Source organism: Elephas maximus, chromosome 2 (assembly GCF_024166365.1).
Source record: "Elephas maximus indicus isolate mEleMax1 chromosome 2, mEleMax1 primary haplotype, whole genome shotgun sequence".
NCBI lineage: Eukaryota > Metazoa > Chordata > Mammalia > Proboscidea > Elephantidae > Elephas > Elephas maximus.
The window spans coordinates 17,359,484-17,378,949 of NC_064820.1; the positions used below are offsets into that span (position 1 = coordinate 17,359,484).

General features: G+C 42.0%; 1 protein-coding gene across 2 annotated transcripts in view; it reads left to right on the forward strand.

Annotated features, from left to right (window-relative positions):
• TRIO (trio Rho guanine nucleotide exchange factor) overlaps positions 1-19,466 on the forward strand; it is a 423,568-nt gene that overhangs the window by 144,705 nt on the left and 259,397 nt on the right. For both annotated transcript variants that reach the window (XM_049861241.1, XM_049861250.1), the window contains exons 3-4: positions 5,743-5,857; positions 17,081-17,273. In XM_049861241.1, the coding sequence (XP_049717198.1) occupies positions 5,743-5,857; positions 17,081-17,273 (308 nt within the window). The remainder of the gene's footprint in view (positions 1-5,742; positions 5,858-17,080; positions 17,274-19,466) is intronic.

A 19,466-nucleotide genomic window follows, 5' to 3' on the forward strand; every position in this document is an offset into this window, starting at 1 on the left:
GAGCATTCCATTTTATTTCTCCTAAGACTAACTTGTTCCTTCTTCTGGCAGTCCATGGTGTAGTCAATACTGTTCACTAGCACCACAGTTCAAACGCTTCAGGTCTTCTTCAGTCTTGCTCTTTCATTGTCCAGCTTTCCCATGTACACAAAGCGATTGCACACCACATGGCCACTCCTTACATCAGTGACCTGAGAGCACTGCCACTGTCTGTGTTCAGTGTACTTAGTTCCCTGTGAAGGATGCAGAATCCCAGAATGTTATGTTTCTTAAAGAAACTCCTGCATACTTTTGATTTGGGCCACTAGCAGGTTTTAGCCTTAACCTGAGTTGTTTCTAGCACATCTCTAGCCTTCATGGGCTACTGTTGACCTCCTTGTTATCCTCCAGAGAGGTGGGGTCACACCATCTGCTTTCATTGCTAGTTAGTATCTTCATTATGACTGTAGGAGTCTTGGTGGCGCAGTGGTCAAGTGCTTGGCTGTTAAAACGGAAAGGTTTGTGATTCAAACCCACCAGCCAGTCCACAGGAGGAAGATGGGGCAATCGGCTTCCGTAAAGATTACAGCCTTGGAAACCCTGTGGGGCAGTTCTGCTCTGTCCTATAGGGTTGCTATGAGTCAGAATTGACTTGATGGCAATGGCTTTTTGTTCGTAAACATCATGAATGTTCCAAACGTCTAATTCATAAACATAAATACACTAATTAAAACACTTGAAAAGTTAAGTTTAAAGACTTGAAAGCCCCCCAGTTTGTATGTGTCATGTTCATCTGCAAAGTAGAGTTTCTCATCTCTGGGCACTAATCATGGGAGTACCAGTGAACAGCTCTCCACAGACTGCCATGCCATGCCTTTCCCTGGGTATTTCTGATACTTGTGATGAATGAAACGTCTCTGTGTTCGATTCCTCATCCATAGTCCGCCTACCTGTGGTTCATTCAGAAACATTCAGCTCTCCCCTGGGGAAGTGTATCAGGAGACGGAGACTCCAAAATGAATGCGAGACTCATGGAGAAAGGAGGCAGATGTGCAAACCACCATTGGGTGCGTCACAATGAGAACCTTGATGGAGGTGTAGGAGTACATAGGAGGCATGGTCCCATTGCCTGGGGAGGGAGGAGAAAGTGTCCTGGGTCTTAAAGGATGAGGAGGAACCCAGGGAAGAGAAGAAGCTGGTGAGGTATTTTAGGTGAGTAAGTAGTATGATGATAGAGGTTCAAAGGAATGTGTTAGAAGACTAAAGGGACAGTTGGGGGAGTTGGAGGTTCCAGCCAGATCCCTGGGGACTTATCTTTAGACCACAGGCACTGGGCGCCCCTGACAGTGACTCTCCATTGATGGGAAGATGCACCCTAACGTGGAGAGGTTAGCACGTGAAATACAGAACAACAACAATAAACCATAGAACTGTTTAGAGAATGTGCAAGCTTTACTTCATGAATAATTCTAAAAAAAAACTTTTATTAGTCAACATCTTTTTTTGCACTGAAAGGAATGAGACTTTAGGCAGAGAAAGATAGTCAAGCTTATTATTCTCTTCTCAGCCATTACCCTTTGTTGTTGTTGTTAGCTGCCGTAGAATTGGCCCCCAATAGTTGGTGCCCCAGTGTGCAACGGGATCAGACAGTTACGATCCATAACAGTTTTCACTGGCTGATTTTTGGAAGTAGATTGCCAGGCCTTTCTTCCTACATAAATGATATTTGATGAAGTCATAAAAACAAAAAAGTTGCCGTTGAGTCAATTCGGACTCATAGCGACCTTATAGGACAGAGTAGAGCTGCCTCACAGGGTTTCCAAAGCTGTAATCTTTCCGGAAGCAGACTGCCATATCTTTCACTCACAGAGTGGCTGGTAGGTTCGAACCACTGACCTTTCTGTTAACATCTGAGCTCTTTAACTACTGCACCACCAGGGCTATAAAATCATACTAGTGGGTTTTCTGCAGGTCTGTTCTGGACAAAGGAAAATGCAAAGTGAACTGCTTTTCCTATCTTAAAAACCAGTTTCAGGTTTAAGTAAAACTTCCTTAGGACATGAATGAGGGCCTGTCTGGTGGGATGAACTTGCTAGCAAGTCTTGGAAGGTATCTCATCAGTGCTGTCAGCTTGGGGCAAATCTGTGCAGCTCAAAGTAAAAAAAAAAAAAAGAATACAGTAGAGTCGATCAGCATTTCTGCACATAGCTGTCATCTAGCTCTCATTTCAGAGCGAAAAGAAAGGCCGTGTGCAATGTGCACACCTGACTACTTTCCTCACAGCATAGTAGCCTACAAGTCCAAATTCAGGGTGGTAGCTCTGAAGGCTTTCTCTCTCTGGTGGCTCTGGAAGAAGGTCTTCGTCATCAATCTTCCCCTGGTTTAGGAGCTGCTTCACACAGGAACCTCAGGTCCAAAGGATGCACTCTGGTCCCGGTGCTGCTTTCTTGGTGGTATGAGGTCCCCATGTCTCTCTTCTTGCTTCTTTTATATCTCAAAAGTTATAGGCATAGTCCAATCCTGTAGATTGAGCCTACCTCATCAATACAACTGCCACCAATCCTATCAGTAACGTTGTATAGACAGGATTTGTAACACACAGAAAAATCACATCAGGTGCCAAAATGGTGGGCAGTCACACAACACTGGGAATCATGGCCTAGCCAAACTGATACACTTATTTTGGGGGGATGCAGTTCAGTCCATGACAATGGCATTTTTTCTCCCTTTGGAAATCCAACATTATCTTGCATTTCAAAAACATTAAAAAAATTTAGAATGATGGTCCAGAAAAATGTTAGATACTAGTCTTCTCTTTACCAAAAGTATCAGGAAATGTTTTAATCCAAATATTATATACCATATTAAAAAAAACCTAGTTTCTTTAATACGTATAGCGAGCCAACTTTCCGTCAAGGGGATCCACTCGCTTTTGGTAAGAATGAAATGAAAGATGTTGAGAAATGAAAAATATTGAAACTGTTACCTGTCTTATCTTGGGAAAAGGCGAAAATTAGGTACTATAACAAAAGAATAAGATTCCTAAATATAGATTACACCTTAGATAACAAAAAATGTAAACTCTATTGAAAATTTTTAATGTTGTTGAGAATATACACAGCAAAACATCTACCAATTCAACTGTTTCTACATGTGCAATTCAGTGACATTGATTACATTCTTGGAGTTGTGCAGCCATTCGCACCCTCCTTTTCTCAGTTATTCTTCGACTGTTAAACTCACTGCCCCCTAAGGTTCCTATCTAATCTTTCGAGTTGCTGTTGTCAACTCTATTGAAATTTGTATGTGTGAGTTTTGAAACAAGATAGGGTTTTCACCTCTTAATTTAATACCTAAACCCTTGGGTCAGTAAGTGGGTCAGGATTCCTTGAACTTCTGCTTTGCAATAAGCTTGACACTGTCCTCTCATTCTCTTTTAGCAATTTAGAGTCTAACCCAGGGAGAGGTACATTAGGAGGCCCAGTCCTGGGCTGGCTGGCTGCCCAGTGTAGGGTGCCCCTAGAAGACCCACGAGGTAGTGGAGTTCATCACAGATAGTGGGAGAAAGGGTTAAGTTTTGTGAAAATAATTGAAGAGTAGGAGAATATAATGAAGATACCGGTGGATGTTAGTGTGCAGTGGCGCTATTGATACGGAGACTAGCATGTAAGTTGGCTGGTCTAAAATGGCAAAGAGGTATTACTAACAATTACAGCTACTGGTGTTATCCTAAAAATAATATCTGATATTTTAGAATAATTAGTAATAGGTACTGCTGAGTACCTTTCTTTCATAAACAAAGAACAAAAACCAGTTGTCAAGTCAGTTCCAAATCATGATGACCCCATGTGTGCACGGTAGAACTGCTCCATAGGGATTTCAAGGTTGTGACCTTTTTGGAAGTAGATTGCTAGGCCTGTCTTCTGAGGTGCCCTGGGTGGATTCAAACTGCCAACCTTTTGGTTAGTAGCTGAGCATTTAACCGTTTGTGCTATCCAGGGACTCCTTTTCTTTCATCAACATTACCAAAAAAGGGCAAGGAACCCATCATTAATTCATCCTCTGACATTTTCACTCTTTTAGAAATATCTAACACCATTAGTTTGAAAAATTGTAATTTTTAAAATATACAGAGAATAGTATAGTGAGCCCATTACTGGGCTTAAGAAATAAGATTTTGCTGTCACAGCTGCAGAGCTCCCTCTGATACCTCCAGCTTTGAAATGGAATATTTCAGGGTTGGATTTTCTCAGTACCAAAAAAGTTCTTGTCAAGGCAAAAGACAGGCGCTGACATTAAACACTAGTTGTGACCAGGCTGTTACAACCCCTTTGTCCTTATTTAAACTCTTTAAGCCTCACTGTCTTTATTTATAAAACAGGAGTAATGATGACCTCTTAGCAGGGCTATTGTAAAGATCAGATCAGATAATGTATGTAAAGCACTTGAGACCATACCCAGCCTGCATTGGTTTGAATGATTTAGTGTTGTTCCCATTTAATACTTGAATTATGGGTTTTATAAACCATGTGACACTTTCCTAGGTTGCATGACTGTACAGTTACATGCAGATCATTTTAAGTATTCACAACCAGAATTAAGTGTCCTTATGTTTGCAATCAGTGGGTAACCATCCTAACCATAACCATCCTAGGAAGTCATAAAACATATTGGCCAAATGTGTTTTTAAAATACCACCATTTACTGCCGTATACTCTTTTGGCCTTTCTAAGATGAAAGAATCTTTTTTTTTAATTCTGGTGATAATTTTTGGTGTACAGAAAATAATTAAGAATTCAAACTGTGAAGTGAATTTTGAGATCTTTCTCCTGCAGTTCTGAAGAGTGATGACCAGAGTTATAAAACTAAATGAAGAATCCATTTGGGAAGGTTGAATTGTCTTTCTTCAGATTTCTTTTCTTGAAAATCCTGATAGAAGTAATAAAATAAACATGAGAATTTCACTCAAAGTTTTCAGTGATACCAAGCCGACTGCATTAAGAATGTTTATGTGTTAATGAGAACATATTTCTGTCTGTCTGTCTGTCACAGGCAATTGGTCTGAGATTTATTCTCCTAGTGTGTGATATAAATTAAAAAAAAAAAAGTCAATTGGGTTTTGCTTTAAAATTCCGATATACTAGTCTTGTGTGAGTGAGTGAGTGAGTGAGTGTGTGTGTGTTATGGTGTGGCTTTGTAAAGTTTGACTGATGGAGGTCAGATACTGACCTTTAGGTTGGAGGATGCCATAGATCCCAGGTTATAAAACACAGTGATCAGTGTAAAGTTTGAAGAATATTCCTATCGTATTCCAGTCAACTTAAAACCCAAAAAAAGGGTTAAAAAAGGGAGAGCTTGGAAATGAGGGGGAGAAAGAGGCTGAAAGAGAGAGAGGAGCATGTGAGAGAGAGGGAAAACCTGAGGGAGGTGGTTGTTTCAGGGGAGTGAAGCACGTATACGTGAAAACTTATTTTCTCTCCAAAATAAAAAATTACTAATGAGGAAAGGAGGAAACACATTGGAAGAAACAGCCAAGGCTTTCTGTACAAACCTCACTGACTTTCCTGAGCCGTCCTTTGAGGAGACGAAGTGGCCCAACCACCTCTCGGATCAAACAGCCCTCTTGCCTTTTGCTCATTGCCTCCTTCCATCTGTGCTGTTGACTTAAATGTAGTTTTGTTCGAGCCAGTGGCTGACGACCCTGGTCTGCCAGTGGGATGTGCAGAGTCCTGTGTGACCTTGTTTCTGATGTTTGTCTTCCAGGCGGTAGAGATAAGCGTGGCGGTCCCATTTTGACGTTTCCGGCCCGCAGCAATCATGACAGAATACGACAGGAGGACCTGCGGAGACTCATCTCCTACCTGGCCTGTATCCCCAGGTACGTTCTCTGTGGCCATGGCTGGTTACTTTTCCACTCTTCCAACAGACGAGGAGCTAGACTCTTTAGAAAACGGCTAAATAGCAGCCCGAATTCCAAGCAGAAAAAGTAATATAAAATTAAAATTCATGATCTTCGTCTGTATTTCCATTTTGTGACTCTAACTATCGTGTTTAAAACTGTTCTGGGGGCAGGTACACGAAGATACTTGTTTTGTAGTGAAGAGCTTTGTTGAAGGTGGGTTTGGGATACTCCCTTGGCTGGGGCTTTGGGATGTGGCGCCTGAGGTGGAAATAAAACACAGTCCAGTGGTTCTGATCCTAAGATGCAGTGGACTCGAGGGCCAGGAATTGAGTGCTGTTTTGATAATGCATTTCTGTCTTCATGCTGAGCTTCAGCTCCTTAAAAAAAAAATTCTATTGATTTGTAGCATAAAATTTGTGGGGCATTAAAAATCTTTATTAGCTAGTATGCCAGGTCACCCACCAAGTTTGGGAACCCCCATTAAATCTAAGACCATTCCTCAAGATTCCAGACATGTGACTTCCTCAGTAATAGTCAGGGAGGTTTTTAGTGTGGACACTGAAGACCACCAAGACCAGGGAATGTCTTACTTTCCAGAGAGCCCTGAAGTATGGATCAGTTCATAGCAATCGGCCTGTGTCTCCACTTGAGGAATTTAGAGCTTTTGTTTCTGCTCCAGAAATGTATTACTCAAGTTTTACTTATAGAGGTAGCTGACAACTGTTAAAGGGAATTTAACTCCTACAAAAGTGACTCCATTTAATTGCTCAGGTTATTTTTTTTGAAAATAGAGTTCCTATTTCTACTCTTAAGTAATCCAGGCATATAGCCATACCTGGAATAAGAGATTGTGTGTTGGGGGGCGAAGGGATGCTTCTCTATAAGGAAAGGGTAAGTCCTTAGGTGTCTGTTTCATTCCAGAATGAATGAAAGAGGGCACAGCTGACTTCCATGGTACTCAAAAGGATGATATTAGGATGAACATGGACTTCAGAGACATCGTGGTAGTGAGAAGCATAGTGTTAGCATGAACACGGACTTGTTCATCAGACCTGGTTTATTATAGTGAGGAAGCATTTCCTAAAAGAGAACTAACTTAGGATATGGGAAAGAAAACTGGGTCTTAGTATAGGGTAGCACAGTTAGTAACTTTAAGGAACACGTTATGAAGAAGGAGAAGTAAACATAATAGCAGTATGTTGTTGTTGTTAGGTGCTGTCGATTTCAACTCACAGCTACGCCATGTGATATAGTAGAACTGCCCCATAGGGTTTTCTAGGCTGAAGTGTTTATGGAAGCAGATGCCAGGTCTTTCTCCTGTGGAGCCACTGAGCGGGTTCAAATTGCCAGTCTTTCGGTTAGCAGCTGAGTGTTTAACTGTTGAGCCACCAGGAGTCCTTATAATGGGTTTTAAAAGGTTAGGGTCAATGGAATAACTCTCCCACAGCATGGGGGTTGGCAACACTTCTAACATTTTTAGGCGGACACCATCCAGGGTAAACAATGTCGCCCTTTTGTAACACATTCTTCTTGTGACTGACCTAAGTATTGATGACTTGACCTGTTGAGGAAAAAAAAAAAAAACTTGGGTTTTTCTTTTAGGGTATCCTTTATGGGCAAATTCTCATTTTGTACTATTGGTCACAAAGTAGTAAAACCCTACTTAGGTTTATGGAAAAAGATTCCCCTTTCCTGCTATTTGGGTCTTTTCTTCAACTGCTGAACTGTTAAAATCATAGAGTTAGAGAGAGGTTTAGAAGTTATTGACTGCTCGGTGTCATTTATAAATAATGACATAATTAATTGCTACCACTTACTGAGTCCTTCATATGTGCCAAGTAGTGTGCTAAAGATGGGAGAGGGAGAACAAAACTACAAATGATGATGTCAACAAACAAAAAAGATTCCCTGTCACTCAAAATGATAATTGTTTGTCCTATATTTTAGTAAAAAACTGAAGTTGAATTGTTATTCATCCAAGTGATTAAAAAAAAAAAATTACAGAACTGGAAGGTTGTATGTAACTGGCTGTTTACTTTCTGTTTTTTTATTTTATTCAATTAATTTTGTTGTTGAGAATATACACAGCAAGCCATACACCAATTGAACAGTTTCTACACAAACCATTTATTGACATTCTTCAAGTTGTGCAACCATTCTTTCCCTCCTTTTATGAGTTGTTCCTCCCCTATTAACATAAATTCACTGCCCCCTAAGGTTCCTATCTAATCTTTCAAGTTGCTGTTGTTAGTTTGATCCCAGCTAGATAGTTGTTAAAAGAGCATAATGCTTGTCTTAGTCGTCTAGTGGTGCTATAACAGAAATACCACAAGTGAATGGCTTTAACAAAGAGAAATTTATTTTCTCACAGCCAAGCAGGGTAGAAGTCCGAGTTCAGGGCGTCAGCTTCAGGGAAGGCTTTCTCTCTGTGTTGGCTCTGGAGGAAGGTCCTTGTGATAAATCAGTCTTCTCTAGGTCTGGGAGCATCTCAGCGTAGGAACCCCAGGTCCAAAGAACACGCTGTGCTCCCGGTATTGCTTTCTTGGTGGTGTGATGTCCCCACTCTCTGCTAGCTTCTCTTTCCTTTTATCTCTTGAGAGAGAAAAGGTGGTGCAGGCCACAGCCCTGGGAAACTCCCTTTACATTAGATCAGGGATGTGGCCTGGTAAGGGTGTTACAATCCCACTCTAATCCTCTTAACATAAAATTACAACCACAAAATGGAGGACTACCATAGAATACTGGGAATCATGGCCTAACCAAGTGGATACACACATTTTTGGGGGGGGACATAATTCAGTCCATGGCAATGCTCAAGGCAGACATTTTTTTACTAGTTAAGCTAAACTATTTGTTTAAGAAGACTTCAGGGGATATTTTTGGTTTAAGGTTTGAAGATTATCTCAGGGCGGTAGTTTCAGGGGTTCATCCAACATTTGTGGCTCCAGGAAGCCTGAAATCCATGAAAATTAGAAATTCTGTTCTGCATTTCTCCCCCACTTTGGTCAGGGTTTTTCTATAGAATCTTTGATCAAAATGTTCAGTAATGGTAGCCAGCCACCACCCAGTTCTACTGGTCTCATGGCAAAGAAGGCAGTTGTTCATGGAGGCAATTAGCCACACATTCCTTATCCTCTTTCCATTCCTGACTCTCCTTCCTCTGTTGCTCCAGGTGAATACACACCAGTTGTCATGCCTTGAATGGCTACTTGCAAGCCTTTAAGACCCAGGCAGTACACAAGGAACTAGAAAGTAGAACAGAAGTACTGAAGTTATTAGGCTAATTAACTGGGATGTCCCATGAAACCATGACCCTAAACCTCCAAACCAAGAAACCAAATACCATGAGGATTTTGGTTATATATAATCAGCCTCGGCAGCTATTCTTTTAGTCATTGTTATAAATACGTCTATCATACAATTTTTGCCAGTTCAACTTTTTATAGGTGTACAACTTAGTGACAGCAATTACAATAATGGTCTGTGCAACCCTCCCCTTAATGTGATGTTTCTATCGGTGTTAACCCTCCCTTTCTACCTCCCACCTGCCCCTGGTAACCACTAATAAACTTTGTTCTCTATACATTTGCCTTTTCTTGTATTTTTATGTAAGTGAGGTCATACAGTGTATACCCTTTTGTGACTGACTGACTTCTCTCAGCATAGTGTCTTCCAGCTCCATCCATACTGTCGCATGTGTCAAGACTTCATTTCTCCTACTGGCTGAGTAGTAGTCCATTGCGTGTATGTACCACATTTTATTTATCCATTCATCTGTTGATGGGAATTTAGATTGTTCCCATCTTTTGGCTATTGTGAATAGTGCTGCAGTGAACACCGATGCACAAGTCTGTTTGAATCTCTGCTCTCCAGTCTTTTGGGTATGTACCTAGGAGTGGAATTTCTGGGTTGTAAGGTAATTCTATTTGTAGTTTTTTGAAGAACTACCACACTGTTTTCCACAGTGGCAATACCATTTTGCATTTCTATGAGCAATGATTAAGGATTTCAATTCCCTACATCCTCACCAACATTTGTTATTTTCTGGGATTTTTTTTTTTTTTTTTAAATCTTAGCCATCCTTGTTGTTGGTAGGTGCCATCCAGTTGGTTCTGACTCCTAGCAACCCTATATACAACAGAATGAAACGCTGCCCAGTTTCTGTGCCATCCTCATGATTGTTGCTATGCTTGTTGCAGTCACTGTGTCAATCCATCTGTTTGAGGATCTTTCCTCTTTTTCACTGACCTTCCACTTCAAAAAAAAAAAAACTTCACGAAGCATGAAATCCTTCTCCAGGGACTGATCCCTCTGATAATATGTCCAAAGTACGTTAGCCATTCTAGTGGGAGTGAAATGGTATCTTGTTGTGGTTTTGATTTGCATCTCTCTGATGGCTAATGATGCTGAGCACCTTTTTATGTGTTTGGTGGCCATTTGAATGTTCTCTTACGTGAATTGTCTTTTCAGGTCCTTTGCCCATTTCATGATTGGGTTGTCTTTTTGTTGTTAAGTTGTCAAGGTTTTATATACATTTTGGTCGTTAGATTCTTGTCAGATATATGGTTTGCAAAGATATTCTCCCAGTCAGTAGCTTGTCTTTGCAAATTTTTGGTAAAGTCTTTTGATGAACAGAAGTTTTTAATTTTCATGAGTTCCCATTTATTTACTTTGTCTTTTGCTGCTTGTGCTTTTGTTACTATATTAGAAAATCCATTGTTAAAAGCTGGGCCTGACAGCATTGTCCCTGCTTTTTTCTTCTAAGAATTTTGTGGTTTTAGTTTGTACATTTAAGCCCTTAATCCATTTCGAATTTGTTTTTGTGTGTGGTGTGAGGCATGGGTCCCGTGTCATTTTTCTGCATGTGGAAATCCAATTATCTAGCATCATTTACTGAAAAGACTCTTCTTTCTCTATTGAATGGACTTAGCACCCTTGTAAAAAATCAGTTGGCCATAGATGTGTGGGTTTATTTCTGGACTCTGAATTCTTTTCCTTTGGTCTATGTGTTTATTATTAATACCAGTACCAGCTGTTTTTTTTTTTTTTTAATTGTGCCTTAGCTGAAAATTTACAGAGGAAGTTAATTTCTCATCAAGCAATTAATACACAAATTGTTTTGTGGCATTGATTGTCAACCTTGTGATGCGTCACCACTCTCCCTTTCTCCACCCTGGGTTCCCTGTTTCCATTTGTCCAGTTTTCTTGTCCCTTCTTGCATTCTCATTTTTGCTTTTGGGCTGGTGCACTCATTTAATCTCATATACATGATTGAACTACGAAGCGCGTTCCTTATGTGTATTATTGTTTGCCCTGTAGACCTGTCTAATCTTTAGCTGAAGGGTGAACCTGAGGGGTGACTTCAGTATTGAGTTAAAAGGGTGTCCGGGGGCCATATTCTTTGAGGTTTTCCAGTCTCTGTCAGACCAGTAAGTCTGGTCTTTTTTATTTTTATTTTTTGTGAATTTTAATTTAATTGTACGTTTTTCTCCTGCTCAGTCCGGGACCCTCTATTGTGATACCTGTCAGAGTAGGTGGTAGTGGTAGCCGGGCACCATCTAGTTGTTCTGGGCTCAGTCTGGTGAGGGCTGTGGTAGTTGTGGTCCATCAGTCCTTTGGACTAATCTTTCCCTTGTGTCTTTGGTTTTCTTCGTCCTCCTTTGCTCCAGGTAGGATGGGACCAGTAGATGTATCTTATATGGCTGCTTGCAGGCTTTTAAGACCCCAGATGCTACTTAACACAGTCGGATATAGAATATTTTCTTTACAAACTATGTTATGAGTACCAGGCTGTTTTGATTACTGTACCTGTATAATATGTTTTCAAATCATGAAGTGTGAGTCATTCTACTACGTTCTTCTCTTTCAACATGCTTTAGCTATTCAGGGTGCTTTCTGGTTTTAACAACTATGTTGATTGCAAATACAAAAATTTTACCTTTCATTTCACCAATACTATCAAAAATTGATTCAAGCACATTTTGGATCGTCTGAACCACCCAGTAAAACAAAACAAAAAAAAGCACAACCTTGTCATGGAACATTGTGAGCATACACAAAAATAGAGACAATAGTGTAACAAACCCCCATGTACCTATAACCCAACTTCAGTGTTTATCAAGTTTTGCCAATCTTGTTCTTTCTAATTTTTTTCCCCTGGACTATTTTTTAGCAAATCCCAACCATAATATTATTTCACACATACATACATCAGTGTGTAGCGTGGTCCTGGTATTACTGAACACTCTCACTTGATTTCTTCACCTACATTTGCTTTTGCATCGATAGTTCCAAGTGACAAGAAATGCTTTTTGGCTTGGCCTTGGTTAACGAACAAACAAGAAGTGGAATTAACATGTAAATGGCGCATTTGCCGACTGTCGATGGAGAAAGATTGCATTATGGTCCAAATAGAGAGAAGTGGGCACAGAGGGAGTCCTCTACCTGGCCATCTGTGGTCCTGTAGGCACGCTGAAAGCCCAAGACCCTGGAAGTACCTAACCCCAGGAGGGCTGTTTGACTTTAGCCAAACAGTGCCATCAGAACACATCATTGACAAAAATAGCACATTGTTGTAGGAATGTTTTCTGGACCTGTAGGTTTGCTTGTACTTAATTTGTAAGCCCTTTTATTTGAGGTTGTAGCCTTAGAGTTATACAAGCATGAGGGTTTTCGACCCAGCTTTATATTTGTGTAGATATCTTGGATATCCAGGAGACGCTTGCCCTGGTCTGTTGTTTCCGACGTCCTGAGATATAAGGCAGCTCTCCTGCAGCCCCAGCATGCTGAGCACTGGGTTCCCCATTCCGTGGGAGCCGAGTGTGCCACCGAGGAAAGCGTGGGCCTGAGAATGAGACTGATGTGACCCGGGGTGCTGCATTCCTTCATTACTTTTATTGGGTTTCTGGTCTGTGAAACGTGATAGCAGTTGTACCAACCGCAGCTTCCCCAGAAATACTGTGATGATGTCCTTCATTCATGCTCACTCTTCTATTTTCCTTTAGTTATTCTTCTCCCAACACGGCTTTTCGAGCCAGATCTTCCTGTTGGTTTTCTTCTTCATGCCCTCTAGATTGGGTTCTTAAAACGTGGCCCTCAGTATTGAACACAGATACAACTTGTGCAGCTGTGATAGTTTGGGTATTATCGCTTGTGTTGTTTTCACCTCCACTTTTTTTTAAACAATTGGAATAATAGAGTGAATTCACAGACCTAATTTGCAGGGAAACTTTCCATTAAATGGGTATGGTAGAAATAAGTAGCAGCAGAACTTTTTGGTGGTGTGATTGGAATTCAGCCTTCTGCCCAGTGATGGAAATACTATTATCCTTGATACAACTCTAGGTGTTTATTGCTCTTATTGCTTGAATTATACTCTCTACGTATTATGTTCTAGAATGTTTTGTCTTTAGTGGGTAAACCACTCTGACTCTATTTTGTTATTAGTGAAATAATGAGAAAACTTTTAATTCATTCATTCACGAGCATTAAAAAAAAAGTCACTTTCTTCATCTAAGTACTAGAGAAAGTAGGTGTTTTCTAGAAACCTACATTGAGAGGGAGGAATCAATTGGTGGCGCAATGGTTAAGCACTCAGCTGCTTATTTGAAAGGTTGGTGGCTCAAGCCCACCTGGCCGCTGCGTGGGAAGAAGACCTGGCAATCTGCCCCTGTGAAGATTCAGCCAAGAAAATCCTATGGAGCAGTTCTGCTCTGTGACACGGGGTCGCCGTGAGTCAGAATTGACTCAACGGCACCCAACAACAATAGTAATATTGAGAGAGGGCCTTAGTTTTGTTTAAATTTTCTTAGGCTCACGGGTAAGATGAGGTTATTAGGCAAAACTGCTGACAGAACTGACAAAGAAGTCGCACTTGCCGCAGGGCAGAATGTAAAGGCAGAGGAATGGCTTGGCACCATGCTTTATAGGTGCCTGGACGTGTTCATTAGATGCCATGAAAGGACCTGGGCTTAGGGATGTTTGCAATTCACCGTGCTGCTAGTGAGGACTGATTTTAACAGATAGAAACAGACGGAGTGAAAGGATGCGCCCTCCCAGCCCTGTTCACGTGCACCTTCAGTACTTGGGAAGTCACTTTGGGGTAACAGTTGGGTTGGGAGGAGGAGAGTACCTGATCCTTCTGTAAACTGCAGGCACAGGGGACCTTCTGGTCTTGTTCTCCAGCTGTCTCCTGTTGTTAAACCTGAGATCACTCAGGGTTCCTTTTCCGCTCCTTTCCAGAGGAGGGGCTTTGTAATTTCAGGGCATACTGTGCAAGGCTATGTAAAAAGAAAGACCAGCTGCAAAAGAACTTATCTCGAAGAGAATTCATGATAAAGACTGTTGATTAAGGTGTAGCCTACCAAACAGCAGCTGATAAAACAGATACAGGCACTGGTGTGATGTCTCCGGGATGTGGCTGTGGAACGTGAGGACCTTGAGGAGGCTCTTTCGGCAGGGCCTGACCGTTCCTGTAGAGCACCTGGGACAGTTGCCTCCCACTTAGGCTTTGGCCCAAGTTTTAGGAGGCATTTCTGGGGGCTCCGTTTGCCTCTGGGTTTTGTGGAGGAGGCCAAAGAACAAACTACATTTCTGCTTGTGATGTTACCTGGATTGTGGCCCAAGACCCACTTGGAATAGGGAAAGAAGTGATAGAGCAGATCAGGAGAGTTTGAGCCACGTCTGACTACTACTTGTAAGAGTAGTAGTGAGCAGAAGTGAATCCAGTCATTGGAAGCAGTTTTCCACATTTCGATCATAAGCTGGACTGCTGGATTGGTACGTTTTCTCTTCATGGCTTTAAACACCATGTTCCTGTCACTGTGAGCACCTTCCAGTCAGGCTGCATCACCACAGGCATTTTTGGAATATTTTTGTGACATGCCATCTTATACCGATGTAGATGTCACATGAACTTGACATCTGTGTCACTGGGAATATTGGCCACTCTGAATGTATGAGTCAAGATAAGCAGTAGAATGATGTGTGTGGTGTGACCGCCTGTGCGTGTGTGTGTGTGTGTGTGTGTGCGAGAGAGAGAGAGAGAAGGAAGGAGGAGAGTGTGGAAGGGAATGAGCCCGTACAAGAAAAACTCAAACCAAATCTGTTGCTGTCAAGTCGATTCTGACTCATAGGGACCCTGTAGGACAGAGTAGAACTGCTCCATAGGATTTCCAAGGAGCGGCTGGTGGATTTGAATGCCGACCTTTTGGTTAGCAGCCGAGTTCTTGACCGCTGCACCACCAGAGCTCCACCCGTGCAAGAGAGAGCATAAAATTGGTTTTAATTTTTTTAAAAAAAACACCGCTTAGTGATAGCTGTTAGTTTTCTGTGTTTTTAAAGTGGACTGGTTTCTCAGAGTGATTACCTGACGCAGCAGGTAATCAGGAGCCTTTCCCATAGTCCTGGAACATTCATTCAACTTTGGTGGAATCCTAAAATTCTCACTGAGTATTCATAAGATCTTAGGTAGATTTCCAAATCCTCTCAGGCAGGCAGTACCTGGTGAGCGTCCGGCGCTGGCATGCTTAGCTCTCCCGGACTGTTAGAGAGAGTTGGTCATGTGATAATGAGGACTGCACTTGTTTTATAGCTGGAGTTATTCCGGAGCGTCCCAGAGGCTGCAGAGTGTAACGCCGAGGCTGTAAGCAAATGAGACTGCATTTTTAACCTGTATTCAAGGCCATTTTAACTCCTGTTGTCTATTCTGTATTGCAGAAGTACTTTCTGTGTGCTTCCCATTTTATCACACATGTCATTTAAAAAGACGTGTCATGTAAAGTATTATCTTCCCAGGTTCTTGGAGTTAGGCCATAGACATCGGGAGTGGGGTGGGGAATTATTTTGCCAATTACAGAGACAAAATAAGTCAATACAAGATCTTCGATTGGATTCTGGACCAGGAAATGAACATCCATGGTAAAATCTAAATAATATTTCTGTTCAGTTAATTCTACTCTGCCAACGTTAATCTCTTCAATTTGGTAACGTCTCTGTAAATCTAAAATTATTATAAGATAAAAAGACAAGGGAAAAAGGAAGACATGACGGGGATTGAGATGTAATAAAATTAATAATTTTTATTGCTTCATCAAGGGCATTCTTATGAGAAACTGGCTTTTTTTTTTTTTAACTGCAAGAATGGGGAGATGAAGCATGGGATGACCCCAGCAGTGTACACACCATGGCCTTTGCACCACCAGTGCAACCGGGTAAAAAAGGCAAAGTCTTAGTGTTCTTATAAAAATACTGTTACCTGGCTGACCCCTCGGAAGGGTGCCAAGGTCCGCCAGGGATTGGTGGATCACACTCTGAGAACCACTGAGATAGCTTAAGGTTCTTGTGTGCCTTCCAGTTGATTCTGACTCATAGCAGCTGTATAGGACAGAGTAGAACTGCCCCATAGGGTTTTCTTGGCTGTAATCTTTACAGGAGCAGATCTCCAGGTCTTTCTTCTGCAGGGCCTCTGGGTGAGTTTGAACCACCAACCTTTTGGGTTAGCAGCTGAGCGTGTGTAACCATCGTGCCACCAGGGCTCCTTAGCTTAGGGGTTAGGGATACGTTAAAGGAAACAATGGGACCTCAACAAGCATTCACCAGTTGGCAGCCACGGTGGGGGAGGTCATGCTCACCACCTATGTTCACACCTGTGACCTGCCCCCCACCTGGGCGCTGCACTCCGGGGGACTGGAGCACCATTGGGCATTTTGTCCCTGACTAGGACTCAGCAGTGACCTTCACCTGTAGTGTTAATGAATGTACACGAGAAGAGAGAAATAGGAAGGAGGGTGGTTATTCTCCTCAGAAGACAGGATGCAAAACCAGAAATGTAGCATTAAAATTCTGAAGGTTTTTGAGGTTGAGCCCTGTTTCCAAACATCATTGTTCCTTGATGTCAGATTCTGTTCTTTTCTGGTACAGGGGAAGGGTGGGAGTGAGTTTCGTTTCACAGATAGGGTGTACCCTCATTCTCGTTAATAATTTCAGCACCCCGGCAAATCTCCCCAGAAGTGGTGACAGGTGGTGAGGTGGTTGGTGGGAGGGCCATGCTCTGTGCCTTCCTGTCTGACCAGAGAGCACAGACAGACCCGGCAGACGAGGGCACGTGGAGGGCAGCAGAGTCCATGTTACCCCAAGGGACTGCGACCCAGAGAAGTGCAAGTGTGGTGTGTTCTAAACCTGTGTTTTCTTTTCCTCTAGTGAAGAAGTCTGCAAGCGAGGGTTCACAGTGATTGTGGACATGCGTGGGTCCAAGTGGGACTCCATCAAGCCCCTCCTCAAGGTCCTGCAGGAGTCGTTCCCCCGCTGCATTCACGTCGCGCTGATCATCAAGCCAGACAACTTCTGGCAGAAACAGAGGACTAACTTTGGCAGTTCTAAATTTGAATTTGAGGTAACTTCTCCCCTGTAGCCAGACCAGCTGAAACTCTAGGTGGGGCTTATTAAAGCTGGCTTTCTTTCATCGTTTTAGGCTAATAGGTTTTTTTAAACCACACATTAAGCAGGTGCTGCACGTCTCACATACATTGCTGTTGTTTGTCGCTGTCAGGTCCATTCCGACTTGTGGCGACCCCGTGTATGCAGAGTAGAACAGAGCTCTGTAGGTTTTACATACATACGCTACGTAAGATTAATTATTCTGTAAAATAACAAAGTTACATTTGTTTATTATATTATCCAAGTGGATTGTTTTACCCAGGGGGGTTTGGGTTTCGAGTCTCATTACCTTAAAAATGGAAGTCTGTTACCTTTAACTTCTCTTTGTAAGACAGCTTTGGCATTCAGCACAGGTGGCTTTATATGGCTTCAGATTATCATGGGTGTTACCTCAGCCTTGGAGGTGAGGGGAGGTTAGGGAGAAACATCCAAGCTTCAGATTTCCTGAGGAAAAAATATAGAAGAGCCTGAGTTCTCGTGCTGTTGTTGGTAATGGAGAGAGCTGTCTGTCATGTATCTTATGTACTAAGCCTCTCACTTACGAAAATGGAGGTATTTTTTGTAAAACTTTGCACAGTACATTTAGGCATGTACAGTTGCTGTCTTCTCAGGCCATTGTATCAAACAAACCTCAGCCCGCTAACTTGTTTTCCTTTCCACTCCAGCCGCCTCTCCTTAAGCTACCAGGGTTCTGACAAGCCTTTGGTGCAGTTACTATGATGGGACGATGATGGGCAGAAAGTCTTCTGGCCGGCTTGGAACTTGATTATGCCATGTTCTGTAATAAAATTGGAATATGTAATAATAGCAACAATAATAGTGATTTTTGGCTGATAGATTGCCTCTTCTAGAAACTTTGCCCACACACTCGGCTTCCGTACATGTACTCGTGGCTTTTAAGATAAACAGCAATGATGATATTAAACACATCAAGCCGTATTAGTGCTTCAGCTTTACGTTGCATCTTACACTTTTCTGAGTGTTTTCACATGTATAGGACTCGCTGTTTTAAATCTCTCTCTGTAGTGCTGCTTTTCCAAACTCGAATTGAGTTTAGTTTTAACTTGAATTTGAAACTGAACTCGAGGTTTAGGTGAAAGATGAAGTCAGTAAGCCCTTAACTTTGTGCAGAATAAGAAGTGATTTTGGAGGATTACTTCAGATTTTAGTCACTTTCCTAATGCAGAATTAAAGGGAGTTGTATTTAACTATAAATTTCTTTAGCCAGAAATAATGGTTTGGCAGTATAACTCCAATATACCAGTTTCTGTGTTCTAGTTTTGACCTCTCCCTCTGGAGTTCCCTAAGCCTGTTTTCCTGTTCAATCTGTTCTCCCCACATCCTGATCAGCCTCTCTCTTTTAGTGATTGATTGCCTCCACGAAAACCAAAAACCAAACCCGATGCCATCGAGTTGATTCTGACTCATGGCCACCCCACATGTTGCAGAGTACAATTGCTTCATTGGGTTTTATTGGCTGTAATCTTTGTGGAAGCAGAAGGCTGGGCCTTTCTAGGTGGATTTGAACCACCAGCCTTTAGGTTTGTCATTGAGTGCAAACCACTCGCACCACCCAGGGACCAGTTGCCTCCGTGGATGTTGCTAAGTCCTTGCAAATGAGACTGGAGTCATCCTGCAGTGACATCATGGGCAAGAATGCTAGGTTAGGAGCAGGCCCCTCTTTCTGGCTCCGCTGGCTTTTGCTGCTTCTTGTGCCAGCAGAGGTGCTGGTTCTAGGTTTACCCAAGGCTAGAGATGACAGAGGTGGGGCTGAGCCAAGCTTTCTTCGCCTTATCTTTTGCTGAGTTGTGTTCTAGATCACAAATCTTTTACCTTTGTCTTTGATTTTAAATTAACATCCCCCAAACATCTTCCTTGAGACATAATGTCAATAGTCACTCTGCTTTACATTTAGATAGAGGAGGTTACAGTTTCTTGCTTTCACTGTGGTAGACAGTTAAAACTGTGTCACTGTTAGACTGAAATGTAGTAGATTTTTGTAAACCACCTGAACTACTTAGAATTGCAGTAGTTGATTACAACGAATGAAGCGTTCCCTCCTTCTTTGGCCTCTGCCAGCTTTCTTGTCACCCCCTGTATATTTCCTCAGGTTTTAAGAAGTCACTCATGTCCTGCGGCCTTAGTTGGT